Source organism: Haemorhous mexicanus, chromosome 15 (assembly GCF_027477595.1).
Source record: "Haemorhous mexicanus isolate bHaeMex1 chromosome 15, bHaeMex1.pri, whole genome shotgun sequence".
Taxonomy (NCBI): domain Eukaryota; kingdom Metazoa; phylum Chordata; class Aves; order Passeriformes; family Fringillidae; genus Haemorhous; species Haemorhous mexicanus.
Window position 1 is genome coordinate 17498307 of NC_082355.1, and position 25813 is coordinate 17524119.

The 25813-nt window shown below is 45.2% G+C and overlaps 1 protein-coding gene across 3 annotated transcripts in view; it reads left to right on the top strand.

The window, feature by feature from the left end:
• FBXW11 (F-box and WD repeat domain containing 11) overlaps positions 1 to 25813 on the top strand; it is a 58239-nt gene that overhangs the window by 18129 nt on the left and 14297 nt on the right. For all 3 annotated transcript variants that reach the window (XM_059859791.1, XM_059859793.1, XM_059859792.1), the window contains 4 exons: positions 16147 to 16209; positions 17241 to 17466; positions 20617 to 20803; positions 22012 to 22102. In XM_059859791.1, the coding sequence (XP_059715774.1) occupies positions 16147 to 16209; positions 17241 to 17466; positions 20617 to 20803; positions 22012 to 22102 (567 nt within the window). The remainder of the gene's footprint in view (positions 1 to 16146; positions 16210 to 17240; positions 17467 to 20616; positions 20804 to 22011; positions 22103 to 25813) is intronic.

Consider the following 25813-nt stretch of genomic DNA (forward strand, 5'->3'; position numbering starts at 1 on the left):
TCCAGTAGCTCCTGTTTTCATTTGCTTTGATATGGATTTCTCTGCAAGATTAAAACCAAAAGTCTTGTTTAGGTCTTTAGAGAAACTGGTTCTGTTAGCAGGTGTTTGATGCAACTCTGTGGATCCAGCACCTTCCAGAGCTTCATCCTTGGAGCACAGCAGGGTTTTGAGTGTGTTTTGTGGAGCTGATTGGGGAAGTGGCTCCAGCAGGGCTGCAGGCAGAGACAGGCAGGGTTCTGGGCTCTGTGAGTAAACATCTCCAGTGTGAGGTGAGCACTGCTCATTAGGCAACAGAAGATAAGAGCCCAGGCATCACTTGGAATTATTGCATAATGTAGGAGATGATGAAATAAGTCTTGGGACATTAATTATTAGAGAGATAGAAATGAAATTAACCCAGTCACCAAATACTGCCCCACCAAGTTTCTTCTCCGTTTTCAGTTACACTTTTCTACCACTTGTGTTTTTAAAAAAATAATCTAATCTCTCTTTTAAAACTCCACTTCGGTTTTGTTGGGCTTATTTACACCCTCTCAAGGTCTTTGGGGCTCTTAGGAAAGGTTCCTTCTTACACCTTTTCATCTATGCTTGAAGTTTTCAGCTTCATTGCATGCAGTGCCCTGCTGCTCTTTGCCTCTGTGTTCAGACATGTCCTGTGTGTCTGGAAGCTTTAACAGAGTTCATTCACTGCAGGAACAAGAAATGTCTCACTTCCTGAGCTGCCAGTGGGAGATCTCACCTTGTTCCTCCACAGGCCAGATCTTAATTTCATGCAATGGCCTTTTCAGACTTGAGTCTCCCCTGGTTCCTCCAAGCCCATTCTCCCAGAGGCTTGGGGCAGCACCTCTGGCTCTCCTGTCCTTTTTCCTTGGCTTCTGCCCAGAGGGGTGTCCAGCTCCAGAGGTGCTCCTGGACCTGCATTTTCCTTGTCATGGAGTCCCCATCCCCAGAGGTGGCACTCAGTGCTCTGGGCTGGGTATCCAACATAAGTTTCCCCTCTTTAAGTTTAAACAAAGAAGTTTCCAGAAGGAAGTTTATTTTTTTAATTTATTGATGTTACAATTTAGTATTAACTTGCTTAAGCTTCTGTTTTTTTTTTTTTATTAATGTTGAGCTTCTGTTGGTGTTTTTATTCTGATACCAGAGGGAAGCACAACAACAGAAAGTGTAGTTGGAAAAAACTTGTGGTTGAAAGCTAAGAATTGAACATGAAAACTACTTCATCTTCTTTTCCCAGTACAAATTCAGGCACAGACATGATGCAGTTTTCTTAAAACCACAGAGTGCTGGAGATGGGCTCTGCTCAAACCTCCTCCTCCAGAGCATGGAATCACAAATGGGAGATGATGAGTGGCCTGGAGCCTGCATCCCTTTGGAAATGTTATTCTCTGCAGCTGTTGAAATGAGTTGTCATAACCAGACAACTGCTTTGCTGCTTCTTTTGGGTCTGAAGTAATTTACAAATACCTTTTTGACATGTTTTCTGGTATTTTGCCTCAAAACAGTGGAACTGTTACCATTTCTTTTTGGAAACAGTCCAACAGCTCCATTAAAAAGAAATACATATTTGATTCCTTTTCTTTAAAGGAACAGAATGTTCTCTCCAATATCTGAAATATTTGTGCTTGTTCCCTGTGTTTAAACAGACTTTTCAGAGACACAGCTTTCAAACCAAGGCCAGCAGCATAGAAGCAATTAAAACTACCCATGGTGGGTCTGGGGGCAGTGTGGGCAGGGGGATGGCCTGGATTCCCCAGTTCCTAAATCTGAGGTAAAAATAATGGCCAGTTTTCCCTCTGGAGTCTCTTCTCAGTGAAAAGTAACACCAGTTTGGGGGTTTGTTTTCAGCAGTTTCTTGTAATAACTTTGCTTTTTTCGTTCTCAGTGTGGGTGTTACAGATTTTGAGGCCTGATCCAACAGCTCAGTTTGGTGGCAGTTGCATATACTGCAGGCATTTGCAAAGGGTAGCATTGCATTTTATTCCCCCTGGTGCTTCAGTGCTTGGCCATCCTTGTTGTCTCTACCATATCCCAGGCTGTTTCCTTTAGAGAGCCTAAACTGGATGAGCATTCTGGATGCAGTCTGGGCATCCCTTACAGTCACAGCAGCTTCTTGTGGTGCTTCCAGGTGGTGTGGCCAGCCATGGCTTGGTGCTGGATCCAGGTGCTGCCCAGGAGGATAGGGAAATGTAAAATGCAAGGATTACTTTTTCCAGGCGTGATTTATTCTCCAAGGGAAGGGTTCTCATAAGCATATCTCTGGTGTCCTTCATGTATCTGAGTGCTTTGGGCTTTATGACTTCAGTTTTTAACTGAGCCTGTTCATTCTTAGGGGCAAGAAGGGACCTTCTCTGTCTTGGGACAGGTCCTAGTGTTTGTTTGGAAATGGAAGTGAGTTGTTATTTACTGGAGTGAATCCCAGGACAGCTCTGAGCCAGAGCTCTGCTCTTTGCTTTCCTCAGCTGAGGAGCAGAAATGTGTCCCTGATGTGTGAGAACCAGCAAAATGGAGTAAATATCTGTGAGTTTTGGTTCCTGATTTGCCCGGGACATGACATCTGTCACTTGGAGCTGGCTGTGGCTCCTGCTGAGGATTCCAGCTGTATTCCCTGTGATCAGCAAAAGAGGGGTGAGGATTCCAGCTGTGTTCCCTGTGATCAGCAAAAGGGAGGTGAGGATTCCAGCTGTGTTCCCTGTGATCAGCAAAAGGGGGGTGAGGATTTCAGCTGTGTTCCCTGTGATCAGCAAAAGGGGGGTGAGGATTCCAGCTGTGTTCCTTGTGATCAGCAAAAGGGGGTGAGGATTCCAGGTGTGTTCCCTGTGATCAGCAAAAGGGGGTGAGGATTCCAGCTGTGTTCCTTGTGATCAGCAAAAGGGGGTGAGGATTCCAGCTGTGTTCCCTGTGATCAGCAAAAGGGGGTGAGGATTCCAGCTGTGTTCCCTGTGATCAGCAAAAGGGGGGTGAGGATTCCAGCTGTGTTCCCTGTGATCAGCAAAAGGGGGGTGAGGATTCCAGGTGTGTTCCTTGTGATCAGCAAGAGGGGGAGCAGCCTGTGAAATCTCATGGCAGGTTGGGGTCACCTGTGGTGGCCTCCCCTGGCTGGCACCATTTGGGTGCTGCCAAGCACTGACCTTTCTGCTTGTGGGGAAAGAGTTTTGCTGCTACAAACAACCTGGTACACATGGGTGCTTTTTTTGGACTTTGTTGTTTTCAGTGGGTTTTGGAGAGCACTAAAGGTCATACACTTCATCCCCAAGCTGCCAAGTGTGCTTGAACAGAAGAGTGACCCCTTTCAGCAGCCTGCTCCTCTTGGTGGGGAGTTCTCTCAACGTGGTCTTCTCTTCAGAAGTTGCCAGTATTCAGAAGTCAATTACTGACTTAATCACTGAGCCAGATGAGGTGGGAGTGGTGAAATGAGTCCCTCTGAGATAGATGACTGCAGAAGGGACTTCTGAACACAGCAAGAGTCGTGGGAGCTTAGAGATCCAGTCCTTACTCCTTTGGGTGACTTGCTGGCCTGCCTTTTTTGTGCTTCTCTCCTATTTCATTCAGAGATCCCAGTCTGTCTGCTCCACACGGGGCAGGACATGTCCCTGTGGAGGCAGGTTCTTCATGGTGAATTCATGGATCACCTCAAGGTACTGGCCCTTGCCTCAGCAAATCCAGTGCCTGTTGCTCAGAGCTGCAGCAGTGAGTGCCATGTCAGACATTGATTGTGTCCCTCAGAAAGCACAACACAGTCCCACTAAGCCTGAGAGATTTCACAAGTGGTGGGCAGGAGCTGTTATTGCTGATGGCTCTTCTGAAGTGTCTGCAGAAGGGATGCTGTTAGCCACAGCCTTGTGTTGATGCTTTCTCAGCCTCCTGTGGAAGAGAAGATTTTTTTCCCTCTCTGATCCTGTTATGGTGGAAAGAAATGTGTTAGGAAACGTGCCTTGCTCCCTGCCTGCCTTCTGGCAGTGCCATGCTCGTGCTGGGAGGGATGGAGGAGGGAAATCTGCCCAAGGAGAGGAGGAGATGCAAGGCAATCTGTTCTGGGTGTGTGTGACAGTCCTCTTCCTTGCAGGTCTTGTCTCTTTCCCACAGAGGAATTTTCTAGGAAGCAGAAATGTATAATCAAATATTTCCTGCCACGGTTGAAACTACATTTGTGCAGTGTCTTTGCACTGCAGACTCCTCATTAGCCCCCCCAGCAGGAGGGTGGATCCCTTGCTCAGGGGAATTCAGCAGCTGTGTGTGCACCAGTGTTGCTGGTTTTGCTGATACTGATGGTGCCACTCTGAGTCACCATCAGAAGGACACATCCTTTCCAAGTGACAGACTTCTGGGTGCTTAGCAGGCTGCCATTCCCAGCTTTCCCTGAGCCTCTGTGATTTGCATCCAGTGAGTTTTGTGGGCCTTCAAAACTGACATTGAAGAGTCTTTACATAGATGGTTGGTTTCTTGTGATCCTTTGGAATGGCAGGAGAATCCAAATACATCAAGGGAGGCATCAAAGTCAAGGGTAGCACAGCTGGCTGCAGACACAGCAGGGGATTGAGCAAATTGTACCAGTGCCCCATCTGGCAGGGCTGGAGGAAGTGCTGCAGCAGACAAAGAAGGAAGTGAGCTTTTTACTCCTCTCTGTAATATTTCTGTGGCAAAATGGTCCTGTTTGCAAAGCCTCACTGCAGAAAGGTTTGGCTTTGTGGTGCAGGATGGTCTTCCACTGCTCCCAAGTGGATTTGGGATTCCTGAGAAATTTGAGGTGAAGTTGTTGCCCTCGAAGAGCATTGTTGTAACTGATTTGTGTTGTCCTGAAGTATCTGTGAAATCCTCTTTCAGCCTTGCTGAGTTACCCTTGCCAAAGCCCCTTAAGCCCGTGGGTCTGCCCCAGGCAGCAGAGCTGGGACTCTCTGGGACTGTCCCTAGGTTCAGCAGTGAGGGCCAGCAGCTTTCCTTCCTCAGTGCCACCCTGCCCAGGCCCTGGGGAAGGGATTCTGCCTACACTGCCACGGGCAGAGGGCTGGGGTTGGGGTGCACAAGGTGTCAGCTGGTCCTGGTTTTGCCTTGCCCTGTGCCACAGCTTGGCCACCTCTCTCACACACAAGAAGCTGTGCTGTGACACCAGGCACTGATGATGTGGTGTGGATTGAAAATAATCTTCCCAACCCAGGAACCTGAGACGTGGGGCAACTGTTCCTGCTGTTCTCAAATGCTGTTCTGTAGAGTCTTACAGTGAGGTGCTTTTGTGTTCATCAACTGCATCTTGAAGTTGTAGAGAGAGAAGTGGTGCTGACCTTCCAGGTCAGGAACATTTACCATCCATTATATAAATCATGTGAAATCTAAATTATGCAATTGCACATGCCTTTGAAAAGCCAGATAAAATCAGCTCTCAAGTGCAGAGTGTCTGCCTATCTCCAGGCAAGGCTGGGTGGATATTTTTAAAAAATTATTTGAATATTTTTTTATAACTTATATTACTGAAGGCCTTTTCATTTAGCTGCAGTTAGGCTGCAGCCCTCGTGGAGATAAGATTTTCTCCACGTTTTGGGTGGCTTGGATATCACCAGTTCCAAGCCCACACTGAACTTGTGCATAAACAAAAGCTTGTGTTTCAGACAATTAGTGAGTGATTAGAATTTCCTGAGGAGTTGTGAAGATTGATCCACTTCTGTGAGCTGCCAAGTCTCGAATACACTGCTCTACATCTCTGGAGGAAACAACTGAATTTCCAACAGGACAGGATTCTTCCTTGGAGTAGCTCACTGATTCTAGGCTGCAGTTGTATTGAATTTTCATTGGGGTGGCTGCTTTTTCTGTATTTCTTTTGTGTGCAAATACCTTCTATTTTGCAAAAGATGAATAATCAAGGGTTGCTGCAGGTTTAGTATTTCAGACTGTCCGGTGGCTTTGAGTAACCTTTGTGTAGCTTTCACTGTAAAAGTTTGTATAGAAGCCTGTTCAAAACCTGCTTAAAGGTTTGCAGTGTCTGAGGCCCTTGAGTGTCCCCTCCCTCTCACAGCTCTTCAAACCCCTCGTGCTGAGGGTTGTGCTTTGGGCTGGCAATTTGAGGTAACTCCCTTTAGTTTGATATGGAAACAGCAGGAGAGAACTGAACCTAAATTCCCTCTGGGAAACCAGGAATAGCCTTTGAAGTATTTTAACTTTTCACCAGGCAGCCAAGTTGCAAATGTGTAGTTAATCTTAACAGAGGCTAATTTATTTTTGATGAATTTGAACTGATCTAATTACTAGCTTAGCCTGAAATTTGCTTCCCAGATGTTACTTATCCTACCTTGAATCTGGAATACTCTTAACATTTATTAATTCTGTGGGGCAGAGTGCTGTCTTCTGCCTTGTTTACCCATGAATGTGGCCTAGAGAAGAACGTCCATCTTCTGGAGCTTTTGGAATTTGATTGTGCCTTGCCCTAGTGCGGAGATGGCCGTACAGCCCCTGGCTTTGGAAAGGATGTTCCATGGGAATGGCAGAGCTTGTAGGAGGGGATGGGCAGGTTCTGGGCTGTGGAACAGCAGTGCTGATGGAGCAGTTGGGTGTTGCAGGGATGCATCGGCTGCCTCGGGAGCAGTTGGGTGTTGCAGGGATGCATTGGCTGCCTCGGGAGCAGTTGGGTGTTGCAGGGATGCATCGGCTGCCTCGGGAGCAGTTGGGTGTTGCAGGGATGCATCGGCTGCCTCGGGAGCAGTTGGGTGTTGCAGGGATGCATCGGCTGCCTCGGGAGCAGTTGGGTGTTGCAGGGATGCATTGGCTGCCTTGGGAGCAGTTGGGTGTTGCAGGGATGCCTTGGCTGCCTGGGGAGCAGTTGGGTGTTGCAGGGATGCATCGGCTGCCTCGGGAGCAGTTGGGTGTTGCAGGGGTGCATCGGCTGCCTCGGGAGCAGTTGGGTGTTGCAGGGATGCATCGGGAGCAGTTGGGTGTTGCAGGGATGCATTGGCTGCCTCGGGAGCAGTTGGGTGTTGCAGGGATGCATTGCTGCCTCGGGAGCAGTTGGGTGTTGCAGGGATGCATTGCTGCCTCGGGAGCAGTTGGGTGTTGCAGGGATGCATTGCTGCCTCGGGAGCAGTTGGGTGTTGCAGGGATGCATCGGCTGCCTCGGGAGCAGTTGGGTGTTGCAGGGGTGCATCGGCTGCCTCGGGAGCAGTTGGGTGTTGCAGGGGTGCATTGGCTGCCTCGGGAGCAGTTGGGTGTTGCAGGGATGCATTGGCTGCCTCGGGAGCAGTTGGGTGTTGCACGGATGCATTGCTGCCTCGGGAGCAGTTGGGTGTTGCAGGGATGCATTGCTGCCTCGGGAGCAGTTGGGTGTTGCAGGGATGCATCGGCTGCCTCGGGAGCAGTTGGGTGTTGCAGGGATGCATTGCTGCCTCGGGAGCAGTTGGGTGTTGCAGGGATGCATTGCTGCCTCGGGAGCAGTTGGGTGTTGCAGGGATGCATCGGCTGCCTCGGGAGTGTCTTGGCTGCTCCTGGAGCCCTGGAATTCAGCTGCTGTTCTGTGCTCAGCCCTCAGTCAGATGTGCTAATCTCAGCAGTCAGCAGTCAAATGCAACTTTAAATAGTTTGTTTTCCTTTTACAAGTCCTATAAATGATGAGATGAGTGGATCTGAAGAGGTTTCTTTGCATCTGCTCTAAAAGGAAGAAAAGTGAACATAAACTTAAGCCAGTATTTTCCCTTCAAGTTTTCTTTTTTGGATGCTTTTATAATACAGGAAATAAAAGCTAAAGCAGCTCCTTACTAGACAATGAGACAGTTTCTAAGGTAGTACATATGACTTAATGTTTTCATTATTTAAAAAAAAAAAAAATCCCAAAAGCTTGACATACCTAATCCTCCTAACTGCCTAACAAAATCCAGTTATTTGGAGTAGCTTTTGATACAGTTACAGGTGCAGATCTTCTGAACAAGTGTGTAACATGGTGTAGTCAAAGCTTTAAAAACTTAAGCTCTGCTTTTCCTTCAGAACTTTCAGTGAGTTTGCTGTGTAAGGGACATGGTTTGAAGTTTGCCCTGAGTTTTAAAAGTACAGAGGAAAAACTGTTCTGCTTTGGGATGGATTAAGATTGAAAGTGCAGATTCTGCCTAAATAAGTTTATGTGGAAAACAGAGGAACCATTAGTGCAAAACTACTGCTAATAATTGTAGCTGAGAACTTGTGGTAACTTCTTAATTTAAAAATATCAATTGAAAAAGCAAACCAATACCTTGCTCCTGACATCTGTGTACCTTCCTACAGCCCATTTGTCAGGGCTATGTTTCTGGTTTAAACATTTTACTGTTAAAAAAAGTTATTCACAGACATAAAGGATTTGTCTTTTGCAGTATTTGGCCTGTAGGGTAGTGGAAGTTAATTGTGAGATGTTTTAGGCAAGTGACTTGCAAGTGTTATCAGTGATAAGCTTGATGACTGCTTTGATACACAGTTTGAGTGCTGAGATTTGCTGCTCTGGCAGGAGTGGATTGGGATTCCTGCACACACCAGTGTCTGCCAAGGAAAGCTGAGTGACTGGACAGTGAAAGGCACGAACTGAGACACCTGGAAAACAAACACCACTCTAGGCTGAAGGTGGAATTAAAGCTCCTGTTGGGCTGGGCAGGGGTGGGAAAATGAATCCAGTTTTCATCTCGTTGAGCCTCAGGTGAGGCTTTGCAGGGAGCCTTGATGGCTCCTCTCATTGCTGGCTGCTCTTGTGCAAACTGGGAGATTATTATTATTATTACTGTTGTTGTTGTCATTATTATTAGTAGTAGTTGATTAAAAATTTCCCCCTGGCAGCACAAGCTGAGCTTGTGAGCACCTTAACCCCCAGCCCTGGCCTGGCTGAAGTGCCAGTGTTGTTGCCATTTCTCCTGCACTGGTGGTGCTCTCTGTCTGAGGGGCAGGTGGACAGACAGTGGCTTTTCTCTCTGGGCTCTGGTTTCCATCCAGCACGCGGGTTTGCACCATGTGGAGTTTTGCAGGCCGGGCTTTGGTGCTGGAGTGGTGCAGGGATGAGTCATCAAATTGCTACAATTACACAATTCCCTGCTCATTGTCCTTGTAAATACAACCTGGTTTTATAGGATGGGTGCAGGCAGGTTTGGGTTACTGACTCTTTACTCCAGACACTCAGAACATTAAATGAGAGTTTAGGGTGTCTTTGAAACAGTTCTTGCAAGGCAGGTGTTGTTAATGTGATCCTGCAGTACCTGCTGAGGTAAGGCTGCCCTTAAGAACTAACCAGTTTCTACGTATTTAAAAGCCAACAAAACCAAACCAAACCCCCACTGGATGTCTCTTGGGATTGCAGTAATTACATTGTTTTTCTGGTGACATCAGCTTGCTGTGTGGAAATGGAGGCATGCTGGAAAATAGCTCTGAACTTGGACAGAAGTGCAATTGTTTTGTTTCTTATGACAAGCTACACTGACCTAACAGTCAGTCAGTGAATATTTTTGATGTAAATCTTCCTGAGAACATGTAAGAAGTTGCAAAAGCCCCAGAGTGATTTTGCTGTTACAGTTCTCCATCCTCTGTGGCCCTTTGCAGGCTGGGGTAAGGATTAAATTCCTGCCCTGCCAGGTGGGCTCAGGCTGCAGTTTGGGCACACAGGTTCCTGGTAAAAGGATGTGCCATCACCAAAGGCTCGCTGGTGCAGTTGGAGTCCTTGCTTAGTGTTTCATGGAATTGGATCAGAAAAGTAATCCTGAGCTGCTGAGCTTTTCATGTGTAATTTCAGTTTTTTCAATAATTTCAAAACAAGTTACGTGCTGGGACTCTCAGTACTGCCCCCACTGACCTGATTTCTGAGGGCCACCAGGGTGATCAGAGGGATGGAGCACTTCTCCCTTGAGGAAAGGCTGAAGAAATTGGGATTGTTCAGTCTGGAGAAGGGAAGACTGAGGAGATCTAATTCTGGCCTTGCAGGAGCTGAAGAAAGAACTGACTGGAAACATGGAGAGAGATCATTTAAATGCTTTTATTAGTTTCATGTGAAGTCAGACATACTGAATACTCAGAGATACACAGTTTTGTGTGTTTTATTTATATAGATGTGTGTATATATATATATATATACAAGATCAGCGAGTTAATTTGTAATGAGTTTAAGGTGAGGACTGATACTCTCAAAGTTAACATAGTGGTACTAATTGCCAGTCATCAAAGCATTGGTGATTAAGCAGAGTGATCTGCTTAGTGACTGCTTGTAGTCTTTGGAACCTGCAGAAGTGACTGTTCTGGACCATGTAGGTGAGGAATGGCATGAGATTTTCCTTCTTTGAGCAGAGGCAAGAGCAGGCAATTCTAGTTTTGGGAAACTTATTGCTCTGGCCAAAACCTCCTGCAAAGCAAACCCTTGAGAGGTGTCAGACTGGGGTATGGAAGAGCATTAGGTATCTTCTAAAAACTTACCATCTGTAGCTTGTGGTCAAGCTTTAGTTTGTAGCAGCTTGAAACACAAACTGGGGAACTGTGGTGCTGAATTGAGCATGTCTTCCTTTTAACTTTTTGGTGGTTAGTCAGAGGCCAAATAAAAATTGATGCCCTATTTTCAGTTATGAGGGTTTTTTTCTAATTTTGCCTTCAGCTGTTGGCTCTTGGTAGACTCTTTAAGTATTTTAAGTATATTTTTGTCTGAACTCCCAGCAATAGCTGCACTAAAATAAAACCTGGCAACTGGGAGAGCAGCAAGCTAGGTAAGAACTGAAGCATGTTCAGCCTAATTTGTGCAGATCCCCAGTGCTTACATAAATAGTTTAGTTTAAACTGAAACAAGCAATTACTAATGCAGACATCAAATATAGACATGGCTATGGTCAGCAGTGTGAACCTTCTTGTTTGGTGGACAACCAGCTGTCCCTGGGGTCCAAGGAGGCCAGTGGAGTTTGGGGGCTTAGGGTTTTTGCATTTCTTCACAGACAGATCTTGAAGAGGGTGAGAAGGGAGGGATTTGATCCTTGCTGTGAGAGAGGTTCGTTCCCATCTTGTGCAGTCTAGGTTAGGGGTTCTCCAACTTAATTCCATCTTTGTGCTCCAGAGCATTTTTACTGAGAACCTCTCCATAGTTAGAAGAGGAAAATCCCCTCTTACCCCTGATCAAATATTAAGATGTTGTTAACAAACCCTGTTTAACAGGTTCCTGGGTTAGCAAATGCTGCCCATTTCTCCTTAAGGAGAGGCTCACTTCCATTTGGAAATGCTCCGAAGTGTTTGGCAGTTTCTGGCTCTATTAAAAGCAGGAAGCCATGAGGGGCATGTGCTCATCACTTTTAGCTGGTGCAGATGGCATCCCAGCTTCCTCCCTTTCTGCTGGCTCCAGCTGTCCCAGAGGATGGCAGATTTTTCACTTGCCCTGGCAAATGTGTGCTGGGGCCTCCAGCAGTCCCTGTGTGGCAGAGCTGGGTTCAGGAGGGGATTGAAGCTCCAGTGCCGTGTGCTCCAGCTGCAAGTTTGGCTCTGAGGTATCCCAGTATGTATTATTTTGTGTTGGTTCTTCAGCTTCTTCAAAGTCAGATGTGGTTTGTTAAAGGACATCAGAACCTGTTTAGCAGAATTGTTTTGATTGGTTTTGCTTATTTTGTAACTTGAACTGAAATTTCCTGGTGGTTTTTTTCCAGAGAGTGGGAATCTTCTGAAAAGTTAGACTGTTGAAGACTTAGCTGGGTCTTTAACTGAGATGGGAATTACTGGTGTAGTTTCAAGGGCAGTGAGACATAGACATAGAAATTCTTACTTCCTCTCCCTTTCATTCAAGCTCAAATATAAGACTCTCTTCTTTTTTTCAAGGCAACACAGCTGTTGTCTTGTTCTGTCCATCCATCCTCTGTATCCTGTGAATCCTTTCTTTGTCAGGCAAAGCTTTATTATCATCAGAGAAACTTAGCAGCGTTGTGAGCCTTGCTCAGTGCTGAAACTCATGTGTCCTGGCCCAGTTCCCAGGATTTCCTGCTATCACCCACAATTGCTCTCCCAGTACTGGAGCTCACAGTGGCTGCAGAACAAAGCTGCACCAGGCTCTTCCCCTGCCCAGGCAGTGAAGTGACTCAAGGTGCTCCCAGCTCCTGGAGCCCACTGCAACCCAGGCTAAGAGCAGCCTGCTGGAAATCTGGAGCAGCCTCTCCAGGTTTGATGGATTTCTGCTGGAAAAAGTGCAGCTTTTCCTGCACCTTCTGAGGGAGGGGAGCCATGCAGTGCCACTCACCTGCAGGAAAACACGGAGTGCTTTTGCCCCTCACAACTTCAGATCTGTGGAACTGCTGTGCTTGAGACATCAGTTGCTGCCTGGTATCCAAGGATCTTCATTGAAACTGTGATTTATGGAGTTTTAGAATACCTACAATATCTTTGCCTTTGGGGATCGTTCATGGTTCTTTCTATTTTGGAAGCTTTTCATAATCTCCAAAAGGAATTAGCTCGATGTAATTAGGCTTGTCAGAACCTCTTTCTGTCCAAGTAACTTGTGATCCTGTTTTTGCCATGGTTTTCTGCACCCCATAGAAATGCCATAAACTTGAGATATTGTGGAGCAGAAAGACTAAGGAAAGCCTGAAGTTTCTGTGGGACTAAACAAGGAATGTGGGATACAAATCTCCAGGAAATGAGCTTTTAAACTTGCCCAGCTTGTGGAGCTCTGTGTGAATTTTACTGCCATTTCTGGTTACAGTCAGTGGAAGTAGAGGCTGGGGCTTTGCTCAGTGTAACTCGATTCAGTTGGGTTTCAACAACTGTGAGGCAGCAACAAAACATCCCAGCTTGGACCCATTGTTATCTCTTGGCTGTTGCTGCTGTTCCCAGGAGGGATGGAGAGCACTTACTCCAGGCTGACTAATTAAGGAATGACAGCTGGTTGGAAGTAATCATTCTACTTTTGCAAGAGCCATGAGCAACTTCACAAGAATTCCTGGAAAAAATGAACCTATAAACAAGATGAATTGACAATATTTAGAAGCTCTGCTCTCACTGTGAGAAGCTGCAAGGCTCTTGTGAGGGTCGAAATCCTGCCTGGAGAATGTCTGCAGGGGCAGCTCGGCCTTGCTGGGACCACTGGGATGAGATGTCAGTGCTTCCATCAGGCCTTGGAGTTGTTCAGCAGCAGAGCTGTGGGGAACTGGGGTGAATTCCGTGGTGATGCCACTTCAAAGCCTCCTGGGAAACTGGCTGTATGTGGAGGTGGGTGGGGTGAGCAAGAGGTGCTGCTGAGGGAAGGGAAGAGCTGGACTTGGAGATGCCTCTTGGTGTTCTTGCACAAGGGCTGGAGCCCAGGAGCCAGGACTGGTGACACCAGCTGTCAGGAATTCTGAAATCCTTCTTCTGCCACGTGCTGGGAATGGACAGGACAGATCAGAGCTGTCTAATTGCTTATTCCAGCCAACAGATGATCCACCCATCACCTCCTGGTCTCCAGTTAGTAGGCTTAAGTGCTGGAGAGAGAGATTGGAGTCTGAATTGGGATGTGTGTGATGGGGGGAATGACCCCAAAATGATGAAGAGAGAAGCAGAGCAGGTTTATTAGGAAGAGAAGATCTAATAGGGAAAACAAAATATGTATTTGGGAGCAGAAAAGGAAAGGATGAAGGATTTAAAAGCTCTAGAATACAGTAAGAAAGAGTGGAATGAGTCAGGATGGGAAAAGACTGGATGTAGTAGTAGATGCCATTAAATGAATGCAGCTGTCACCTTCCTGGTGGAATATCTGAATCTGGTGTTCATTTCCAGCCTAAAAATCAAGCGCTGTTATCTGCCCCCTCAGTCATGGCTCAGATGGTGGCAGGACGTGGGAGTGTCTCTGGGCAGAGGTGCATTTGGAGTCCCCATCCCTGGAGGTGTCCAGGGAACACCTGGAGGTGACACTCAGAGCTCTGGGCTGGGGACAAGGTGGCCATGGGGCGCAGTCTGGACTCGATGGTCCTTGTGGTCTTTCCAACCTTAACGATTCTGTGGTCCTGTGAGATTCCAAGACTCTGGCCTCTCCCCAAAGCCTGCTGCCCAGTTCTTCCCTGGGCAGCAGTGGAGACACAGTGGAATTGAGTAGGGGCACTGCACAGAGGGAAACTCACTCTGCAATCTGCTGGTGTGGAAGTCTGATGGTTTTGGTGACATTTGTGTCCCTGCACTCTGTGTCACAGTGCTGCTGTGCTGTAGTTTTATTGGATGTTCCTAGAATGACATCATGTTTAGGAGGCAGTTCTTAGTCTCCATCCCTGGGAAAGCTGGCAAGGATCTCTGAGATTTTTCCTGATAAAGGGAGAAATGCAATGGCAGAGTCCCACCATAGCCTGCTGAAGGAAAGTTAGGGGGCATAGATGAATAAAACGTGGGATTTCTGCTGAATTTGCTGACCCAAGCCACCTGTTTGATATTCTCAGTGTTCTTGCTCGTAGCTCCCAGGATCCATGGGTTTATTTAGCCTTTAGCTGCCAAAGGACAGGAGATGTTCCTTACTCCTTTAAGGACACACTAATTGGATGCACAGTTAACAGCATATAATCACTCTAATGAGTGCTTTTACATATTCATATTGAAATAAAATAAAATCAAAGACACCCTGCATAGTTCCCTGATGGCACGTTTGCTTTCCAGAATGGTGTAACTGGTGTGGGCTGGCTGGGTCCCAGTCAGTGAGGGGCTGCTGTGTGTTCCCTGCTGGGGAGGAGCAACCCTTGCACTGGTTTGTGCCCCAGTGAGAGGGACTGGATAGGGCTTGTAAATAACTGGGATGGCCCTGCAGAGACCATGGCTTCAAAAACCATGGAAGGTGTGGCTGTCTGTTCTGTGGAAGTCAGAAACACTAAAATCCATGTTTTTATGGAGTCACCCCAGACATCTCCTGCCTTTATTCCTTCCTGGATTCCCCTCCAGCCGCCTCCTGGGCTTGTGCATGTCATTGTTTTGTGTGTCAAGACCAGGTGGTTGAGTCTTTCCATCACTTGTGGGTACAGTTTTTTTCCTGTCATTCAGAGCCCATGTGCCACGTGTTTTCCACACCTTCGGAGGGGGCTCAGGGTAAGCTTGAGCCAAGGCAGCTGGGCAGGGGAGGAAGGGTTGCTGTGGGCAGGACACTGTTCATTTTCCAGGTTCTTGGTTTGTGCAGCACATCCTTATGGAGGAAAGAGGAGGAGAGGAATGCTTTTGAGATGGAATTGTGTTTTGGGTGGGGGTGGATGTAGTTTCTAGGGAGTTATCCATAATCCATGATGGCAGGAGTAAGGGAATTGTGTGACTTACCCCACTGTATGTTTTACCTGGGCTCCTTGTTCCTGTTGAGACAGAAGGGAAGAAGGCTGAAATAATCACGGGTGTTTGAGGACGCTCAGTTTGTCCTGCTAACCCTCTGCCAGTCCCCTGGGGATGGGCATGGGGAGGGCAGGGCTGGGGGAAGCTGGAGCTACCTGGGAATGAGGGACTTGGGAGCAGGGAGGGGGAGATGGTGGGTGTGCCATGGACAGCAAAAGGGAGCAGCTCATCAACAACAGGGGCAGAAAGGAGAGAACTGCTTTGGGAGACAGAGGTGAGCTCAGAGAAACATTTGCAGCTGCAGGTTTGTAGAAATGCTTCCATCTTTTATTGGTGAAGGAAAGGGAGGAAAGCAATAGTGTGGAGCAATTCTGATGTGGGGAGAGCACTGCAGTAAAGGCAGGGGTGACTGCCAAGGGTTGTAGACACAGCCTGGGCAGTGAATTGCAGAGATGTCCTGCAGAGAATGATCCCTATTCCTAGAGCTGGGAAAAAAGCATATTCTGTTGCATGTAAGTAGTGTATAGTGGTTTTTTTTTGGTTTTTTTTTTTTGCCTAGCTGTACGCAATTTAACTTTGGCAGAAAGTGCTGGTTGAATACATTGACAGGTTTAATTGGTTTGGCTTGAGTAGGATGAAAGTGAATTTATTTCCCAGTGAGAAAAGCATTGAAAGGCTGCATGAAAACCTGTCAAAGGAAATTGAAGCGGGGTTGGGGAGTTATCTTTACAGTAAATGGAATTGATAAACATGTCAGTTAAAAGGGGAATTTATTTATAATACTCAGGTTTTGTGGCCAGAAGTCTTTGAGAATTCCGTTCACTGGGAAAATGAATTTTATTTGTTCAATTGATTTGCTTTTTCGTAATGCTTGTAGAGCAAGAAATTGTCACAGAGTAAAAAGCTGAAGTAATATTTGTTCTTTTTTTCCAGAACACGTCAGTAATGGAGGATCAGAATGAGGATGAGTCTCCAAAGAAAAATACCTTGTGGCAGGTAGGACTAACATGGATGCAGAAGGAGAGGTGCCTGGATTTTGTATGTTCCTGCTTTTGAGAAATGTCCAAATCGTGGGTCTGCATAATTATCCTTGGATGTTGTTGGCTGTATCCTCCTAAAATTAGCTCAGCCATTGAGTGAAGGATGATGCCAGTGAATAATCCTCAAGGAATTACCATTTTTGCTCAGATTTTATAGTTTGTGCTGACCTTAGAAGGACAGTGCTCTGTGAAAGCCTCTTTGGGATTAAAGTTAATTTATATTTCTGAGCATGTGACTGTTGTTTAGAAAGAGAAGTTCAACATGGCAAGGACTCACAACCCATTTGCTTTGAAGAAGTTTGGGAATATTTTGGAGCTGTCAATTGCTCCCCAGCAGCCCCTTGGCTCCTGAGGGGCTCAGAGGAGCTGGCATCACTCTGAGGCTGTGCTCAGTAGTCAGCAGTGGCTCCTGCCAGGGTGTTCTGGGCCATCCTGATGAGGAGCTGAAGCTCCTAGGATTTTAATGAGGTGTTCATGTGCATGCCCCAAGCATTGACTGGAGCTGTTCTGCAAAAACAAACCAAGCCCTTGATTCCAAGTTTTTATTTGTGGACAGCCAGTGCAACACTGACAGGAGGGTCTCGAATTCTTATTTTAACTGCTAGAATCTGAGCACAATATTTGTGGAGACAAACTGCAATATGCCTAGAAACCACTGCTTTGAGCTGGGAAAGGTAGTTCTAAAAACAATTACATCCCTTGGAGTTTAAGCAGTAAGAGGTGTAAGGGAAGAATTCAAGACTTTCAATGGAAGTAGTAATTTAGGAGCAAAGGCTATGAAAGACTTAAAAATGTCTTTGAATTTCATCTGATCTAACTCATTTATTGAGGAATGTGTTTTAAAATTTAGTTTTGATTATTTCTTTGCATCTTCTTACATGTTCTTTCTCCAGAGAGATTTTATTAAGCTGTTCCTATAGCTTATATATAAATACCAATATTTAAATATACACTAATATATAAATAATGTTCCTTTTCCAACCCCAGATAAGTAATGGAACTTCATCTGTGATTGTCTCAAGAAAAAGACCATCAGAAGGAAACTACGAAAAGGAAAAAGACTTGTGTATAAAATATTTTGACCAGTGGTCTGAATCAGATCAAGTGGAATTTGTGGAACACCTCATTTCCCGGATGTGTCACTATCAGCATGGACATATTAACTCCTACCTGAAGCCCATGTTACAGCGGGACTTCATCACTGCGCTGCCAGGTAAAGCCAGGGCAGCTGCTCTGGGCTCTGCAGCCCCGTGGGGACATGCTCTGCACTCCCAGGCAGCCCGTGCTGCTTCCTGCTGCAGAGAAGGGCAGCAGGGTGCCTGAATGCCTTCTGTGATTAATTGTGGTGGCCACTGGATGCCAGTGTTGTTCCACGTTAAAATGGTCGGACTGGTGTATCCCAAAGAATTAGTGCTGGGATTGGAACTGAGTTGTCACAAAAGTTGTGTATCTGCAAGCTTTGGTCTGAACTCCTTGTTCATGCAGAAAATGCTACTGCAGAGGTATTTTAGTTTAGGACCTCTTACATTTTAATGTTGTTCTGAGTTTCTGCTTAGGTGGGTGCATCTAGTTTGTCTACTCTTGTTGCTGACCTGAGAGCAAAACCCCTTGTGGATTTTTATTGTGTTGTCCAGCCCTGACTCCTCCTCTCAGTTACTCACAACCTCTTCTGACACCCACAAGTGTCAGCCTGTGTTGATCAGATATGAAATGTGTTTTTACACTTGCTCAATGAATTTTCTCACAAAAATGCAGAGCAGCTGTAGTGGATACATAGAATCTCTAGGCTGTAATCTGGTAAAGTAGTATTTATTTTTCGGTAAGTTTTTGGAAGAAATTGTATCTCTGGGTTCTAGCTGCTAGGGGCAGTGATTCGTATGATTCTTGGAAAAGGAGAAGTGTGGGCATTCTTTTCAGAGTGGGAAATGAGCCTAGGTAGGTGGTCAGTGTGTTCTGTGTGCCCCTGGCAGCCCACTGGGCAGCTTCACCCTGCAGTGTGTGAGCAGCCTCTGGGGTTATCCCAGGAATGCCAGGACGGTTCTGAACACTGAGGGTGGAAGAGGCCATGCAAAGCCTAAAAGCTAAATCCAAAAACTCCAAATCAGCTGTTCCTCCTAGGACTGACTCTCCAGACCCTTCACGTGTAAGCCTGATCTTCAATTAAAATTTGATTTTGTTTGCTTTTATACCTCAGGGCTGATACAGAGTTATACAGTTCTTTCATGTTCTATATTTCTGCCTAAGAAAATTTTGGGAGCTTTGTAAGGCGACACTAGTTTACATCACACTTGTAGATACCAAAATACATCTTTACAACTTCTGTTGCTTGTCCCCAGTGTAAATACTGGGAGTTACTCCCATGTTCAGCCTTCCTTGAAGGTGCTGTGGCATGCGAAGAACATCTGTCTAAATTGACCCAAGACCTTAATCCCAGCTGATTGAAATCAATCCTGTGTTGGGCTGCAGTCACATTGAAGAAGAATGGAACACCACTCTCAGGCACATGGAGGGATTCTTGGGGTCCTTCTGTGCAGGGCCAGGAGCTGGAGTTGGTCCTTGTGGGTCCCTTCCAACTCAGGATATTCAGTGATGCCTTTTTAAAAGGTGGATTCGCTTGTCTTGAAGTCAGATTCTTTTGTTGTAAATAGGAGTAGTTTTTGCTCGCTGTCCTGACCAGTTTTATACCTGTGAGAATGTAGGAAAAATGGAAGAAGAGTTGATGGAATTGTTTTCAGTGACAGAGTGGTAACTGTGGGATGTTTCCTGATATGTGGGACTGTTTTGTATCTAATGTTGATCACATTTAGAGGGTTGACATCCCACATTTGTGTTTTATTTTCATACAAAGTGTTATTTATACATGGACCTTTGAAATCCCTGTGAATTTTAATTGTTTGAATTTATTATTGAAATTCAACCAAACCTTCAGCTGCTCCCTCTAGTCAACAACAGCTCTTTTTCACCATTTTCTGTTAAACTGTAAAGACTCTGTAGAGTCATAAGGGATGGGTGTCATATTTTCCTTTGAAAAGTCTACCAATAGATGTCAAATCCATTTTCCTTCAGAAAATTGAAAGGCTTTAGTACCTATTTCAGAAATTTTCTAAAACAAATCCCTGTCTTTTAATGTAAAATAGGGATATGCAGCTATTTCAGGCCTTAATATGTCTTAAACTTAGTCCTGCATATTGTCTGGTATCAAATCTGTTCTCGAGATTTTTACTCCTAGCAGAAGTTCACAGGTTTAAATTGCTACATCCAAAATGGATGTCAACTGAAATATTTACCCTGATTAACATAATAGGGTCAGGTCCAAAGCACAGACACAAAGGACAGGTCCACTAGACATACGTTACAGTTACCTAAATTATGTAGAAAAAAAATCAATAAATGAGTAAGACTCACATATATTAGTTTCTGCTTTCTGCTGCAGTTCATTTTTATGAAGGCCATGTGAAATTCAGTGTGCAGTTGAGGACTGTATGAATATACTTTCTTCATGCTCTAAAAAAATAACAGTAGTTCCTTTGATTTGTCAGGACTGTTTGAAGCCTAAAGTGGGCTGTCATGAAATAAAGTGGAAAATTAAGAAGGTCGTCATCTCCTGGTTTGAAAGATTTTTTTCATGCTTGGCCAAAGGATGTATGTTACTCATGAAAATTAAGTTATTCAACATCTCAGATTCAGGGGAGTTTTGTGGAAAGCCAAATTGCAGGTCTTTGAAATAAGGAACAGACTTAGCAGTGACTTTTCCACAGGGAAGGATTTCTCTCCAGTGTCCCATCCAGCCCTGCCCTCTGGCAGGGAAGCCATTCCCCCTGTCCTGGCCCTGCAGTTCCTGATGCAGAGGAACTTTCCTGTAGCCCTTTCTGACACTGGCAGGGCTCTGAGGTCTCCACACAACCTTCCCTTCTCCAGGCTAAACATTCCCAGCACTCCCAGCCTGGTTCCAGAGGGGAGCTTCTCCAGTCCCTCTAGCAGCTCCAAGGCCTCCTCGGGACTTGCTCCAACAGTTCCATGTCCTTGTGTTGGGGACACCAGAGATGTGATCCCTGCTCCAGGTGGGATTTCAGGAGAGCAGAGTGCAGGGGAGAATCCCCTCCCTGGGCCTGTCCACGCTGCTTTTGCTGCACTGTGCTGCTGATTTCTCCCTGCAGGGCAGAAAGACTGTCCAACAGGCAGGAAAGACAAAACCTTGGAGATACTTTGGTGTGTCTGTGTGCACTCACCTGTAAGTGGTGCCCCTGACAATGGCAGTGTTGTCACGTTGCTGCCGTGCCCCGGAGCTCTGGATTCTCAATGTCTTGCAAAGCTGCTTTGGTTGTTTCTGTGCTCTCACTGACTGCTCTTCATTTCTTTGTAGAGCAAGGCTTAGATCACATAGCAGAAAACATCCTTTCCTATCTCGATGCCAGATCCCTGTGTGCAGCAGAGCTGGTGTGTAAGGAGTGGCAGCGAGTCATCTCGGAGGGGATGCTGTGGAAGAAGCTCATTGAGAGGATGGTACGCACGGACCCGCTCTGGAAGGGGCTCTCGGAGAGGAGGGGCTGGTAAGTGCCTGACTGGGGTTATTGATGGTGCTGTGGGTCCCAGGATGAGGTGAGAGGTGGGAATTGACTCCAAGTTCTTAGAATTTAGTATTTTTTGGTATTGTATTATATTAAAAGCAAATGATATACTAAAACTGTACTAGTGAAAGAGAAAGGAGACATCAGAAGGCTAGAAAAGAATCCTAATAAAAACCTGTGACAGACTCAAGGAGCCTGACACAGCTAGACTGGGATTAGTCATGAAGTTAACACAATTCACACGGAACCAATCAAAGATGCACCTGCTGGTAAGCAACCTCCAAACCACATTCCAAGCAATCAGATAATTATTGTTTACATCACTTTTCTGAGGCTTCTCAGGAGAAAAAATCCCGGCAAAGGGAGTTTTCATAAAATGACAGGAACACCTGAGCTGCCCTGGTGCTGCACAGCCTCCTGCACACGTCCTCCCATGAGCTCTGCCCAAAAGGAGCTTTACAGGAAATGGGTATTGCTGAGCTCCTGACCTCTGCTGGGGCTGGAGGCCAAAGCTGTCAGCTCCTCTTTCTGCTCTGCCTTTGTCCCTGTCCTTTTGTGCTCCCATGTCTGACACCAGTTTTTCTTGCTTGAGTCTGTGCAAATTTGGAATTTCTATATTGCGAGAACTGTCAGTTCCATCAGCTCACAAAAAACAGTGCCAGCACATTTGCAGGGCTCTTTCTCAAGTGAAGTATTTCCAATTGGACTTTTTTTGTTTGGTTTCGTTTTGGGTGGGTTTGTTTTATTGTTTGTTTGTTTGTTGGGGGTTTTTGTTTGTTTGTTTTTTCTTAAAGTATAAAATAGCAGCTTGGGCTGCAGAAGCCTCTCAAAGAGAAACCCTTATTTTCCTGTCCTTCACCAGTTTCTGGAGAGCTGTTCTGCCTCAGAAACCTGTTGCCCTGTGCTCTCTAGTGGTGTGCCTGAGCAAAGGCATGTACAGAGCAAGGGGATGGCACAAGGATGAAACCTTGTGGAGCAGGAAATCAGAACTAGAAAACACTTATCTTTTTAACCTTGAACATTCTAAATATTTGTCAAATTGCAAAGTCACAAGGGTTGTAATAGTGATACTAAAAATTCTCCCAGCTATTTCTGAGAGTATGTGCTGAGGGTTTGTTCTGGGCAGGCTTTGCCTGTGGGGTTTGGATTCTTTGTGGTACGTTGAAAATTGTGTTTCTCCTTCTTTCTAGGGATCAGTACCTGTTTAAAAACAGACCAACAGATGGGCCCCCCAATTCGTTTTACAGGTCCTTATACCCAAAGATAATCCAGGATATAGAGGTAGGTGTTCTGGTCTACCCAGTCTGCAGGGCAGATAATGGGGCTGGTTTTGGGGTTTCAGAAGTGGTGAATGTTGGAGCAATGAATCTGTGTCACTGCTGCTCTTGGGATGATGTAAAAAACACCCTCAGCAGCTCCCTGGCACAGCAGGTGCATTGGTTTAGGTGTTAACACCATCCTTTTTGCATTTAAAGAGTTTGGAACTCTTCTGAGACTATGGATTTTAATAAAATAGCAGGTTTAGGACACACTATTCCAAGATAATTCCCTGTATTGCTGAATGCTCAGTATATTGGTGATACACTCACTTAGAAGGTGACCTGAGGTTGATGCCTTTAACAGCAATTATTTAAAATGTAACTTACCACTTCTAAAGCAGTGGCTGACTGTTGCAAATACAGCTTTGGTCCTCATAGGGGATCTTTCCTCTCTCCAGTGGTTTGATGGGAACAATCATCAGTGCTATGGTGATGAACCCACGGGGCCATCAGTGGTAGATATTTTGCTTATCTTGTTTTCACATTTACAGAGCTGGGCTTGCCTTGGTTGGTGGTTTTGAAATATTTCTGGTAAATCAGGATCATCCCAGTGTTCTGCCAGCAGGAGAAAATGTATTTTGCTCTGTTTGCTGTACTCACCACAAAGCTCTGAAGTTACACCACAGACTGTCATGGATTTATTTCAGGATGGGAAATTATTGGTCTGAAATTCATTAGTGAGGAAATGTGTTTTGATGTTGAAGACAGATGTGAACTAATGGAATCACTGTGTGGAATGGCAAATAGCAATTTGTGCTTCTTGGCACTCAGAAAACAAAATTATCCTCAACTCTGAACCTAGCTGTAAAATGGTTCTGCTGGAAGTCATAATGTATTTTCCAAATTTCTTTTTATAAACCTTGCTACATTATTTATAGACATTTAAAGAACTGAGCATGAAATACACCTTAGGCAAAATATGACCAAACTTGATATTTACCTGTGAGCTGAATGATCCACTTAGTTATGGGAGGGGAGATGTGTTTCCCTGCAGGGAACAAGAGTGATGCTGCAATGATAAGAAGCCTGTGGGATTAAGAGCTTTTAGTGTGATACTTTCTTGCTTTCTGCACAATTCTGGCCTAGTTCTGCCAAGAAAATGGGCAAAATGCAGCATGAAAACATTTGCCTAGAACACTGAAACAGTTTGGCACTACTGTAACTCACAATTTTAATGTTATTCTTCTGAAACTCATTTGTTTAAGTGGAACATTTGTGTAGGCAGTGTTGTTATTAGAGATGGAAGGACTCCTTGAAGGTGTTCTGAGGGTTTTTGAATTATCCCAATCTATGCTTTAATGCTGTAGTTCTTTAGTTGCTGTGGATTTGCTTTCCAGTGCACAGAAATAAAGCTCCTGAATTGAATACTTCTTGCTAGGATGAAGCAAGTAGGAAAAACCCAAACCCCTTGTGCTTTTCTCATCCCCAATATCAATAATAAATATAAAAATTTGTCAGTCTTTGAATAGCTGTGAGTGGGAAAAGAGTAGAATTTAAAAATGTATTGAAGCAATGAGTGTTTCTGCCCCAGCAGATTTTCCCCTGCTTGCCTATTCCCTCAAGCCCTCTGAAATATTCCTGTTTGCCAGTTCTCTGACCTGGAGTGGGGTTGGTGTTTGTGCTGATAGTCAAGGGCCCAGTAATTCTTCCACTTCCAAAAGTCTTTTAGAATCTTTCAAATAAATCACCCTTTAAAGTACTTTTCACAAATTGCTTCCCTAAAGGGCTGTCAAAAGAAGCTTTCAATACTGTTTAAAATGTGGAGAGTGAGTACCAATAACAATCAAACCTAGCTTTAAGATTAACTTTTTCCTCCTCTTCCAGTTTTTGTTGCTCTTCCACAGTTTTGTACCTTCTCCATTCTTCCATATTTCACAGCAATGTGTAGAAGCTCCTAAAGGAGACTTCCATCTTAGATGTGATGAAGAATTTTTTGTCTCTGAATACCAAAATGTTTTTTCTTCAAATATTTGTCTGGATCTTAAAGATCTTCCTGTTTCTGTCAGAGGGTCAGAGTTCAGGGAGCCATATTAGCATTTATAGAATTATATAGCTGTTGTTAAAAACAAATCCAAAGGAGGGGGGTTTTAATACAGTTAAATATATTTAATGTAGCACAGAAATCTTGTCATTTGGTGTTTTACCACAGTGATTGACCAAATCCTGCTAGATTGTTTGCAAGGGTGAAAGTTAGGAATTTACTGCAGCTGCTGCTAAATTGGGCTGTGGGCAGAGATAAGCTCAAAGCAGAATGTGCTCTCTGACTGTCAGAATTCGAAAAATAATTCCAAACCTGAATTAACAATTGGAAGGAAAAATGAGGAATGATAAAACAGCAAATTTGAATTCTTTCCCTTGGGCTCTACTTGCATCGTGGGTCAAAAGTTCATGCAACCACACAGTGGTGGGAGTCGAAGGTAACACAGGCAGGGGTTTGGCAGAGGAGCTTCCCTTGCCTCTCCAGAAATGTGGTGGTGCCAGTGTCTATTTACTTCATGCCAAACACATTTTAGGAACATAATGTCACTTTAGAAGTCATTTGATTTGAAAATAAGAGGACATTTAGAGATCAGAAACCAAATTCTTGGAAAGAGATGGTTATTCCCTACCTCTGCTGTGAAACCAAATATTTAATTAGGTTTCATTTCACAAGAGGTGGTCCAGTCCCTCCGAACATCTCCAAGTCACATGTTGAACTGCCAGGGTTCTTTAGGAGCTTTTTTTAAAGGGAAAACCTTCTTTGATTTGGGGGTTTTTGCTAGAAAACCAGACCTGGTGTGAGACCTTGTTTGTGGGAGCCCCGGCCATTCCATGGGCCCTGTCCTCGGGCACAGAGCCAGGCTGGGAGCTTTCATCCTACCCACTCCAGAACCCCAAGTCCCTGGAATTTTTCCATATTATTTGTGAAGCTTGGCCAACTATTGTGTTGTCCCTTCAGGATTAGCACAAGTATCTGTTCTGGTGATGAGTTGAGAAGACTATTTCATAAATGTTCTCCTTATCTTGAGGCACATGGGGAGTGCCCTCAGTTCGTTTCCATGGAGACTTGGGTCCACCTAATTAAGATGAAAATAAAAATGTGGTTTAGTCAAAGACTTTACAAAGATGTGGTGCCAGGCCATCAGATAAACACTCAGTGTTCTTCTGATTTCTGGAAAAGTTCAGGTTTTAGGACTGGAACTGAAATTTTAAAGCCTTGGGACAATTTGAAAAGGGAAAGAAGTCAGTTTTTGCCCTAAGTCCCTGCCAGCATCGGGACTTGGTTGTTTATGAAGATTGCAGGGTGTAATTTCTGAGGGAAATGGGTTTGTTTAGTACTGCTCTAATTATGATGCTGGAGAAATTTTATGTACATGTGTGGGGAGAATCTGGTCAGCATTAGATGCCTAGAAATTTTTTCAGCCAGCCTTTAAAATCTCTAATCCACAGGCTCTTTCCAAAAAGCATTTCTTGAAAATGAAGCCAGCCAAGGAGAGGGGAGGCTTTGGAGCAGGAGGGACCAAGTTCTTGTGGTGCATGGCACAGATTGCAGCTCTCTCCTGTGAGCAGGGCAGAACTCCCCCTTCAGCTGCCCTGGCCACGGGCTGGGGCCCTGGCTGGGCTCCTTTGGTTCCCTTTGCCCACAGCACTCCTGCTTTGAGCACAGAGGGGCTGGAGAGCAGCCCTGGAAGGG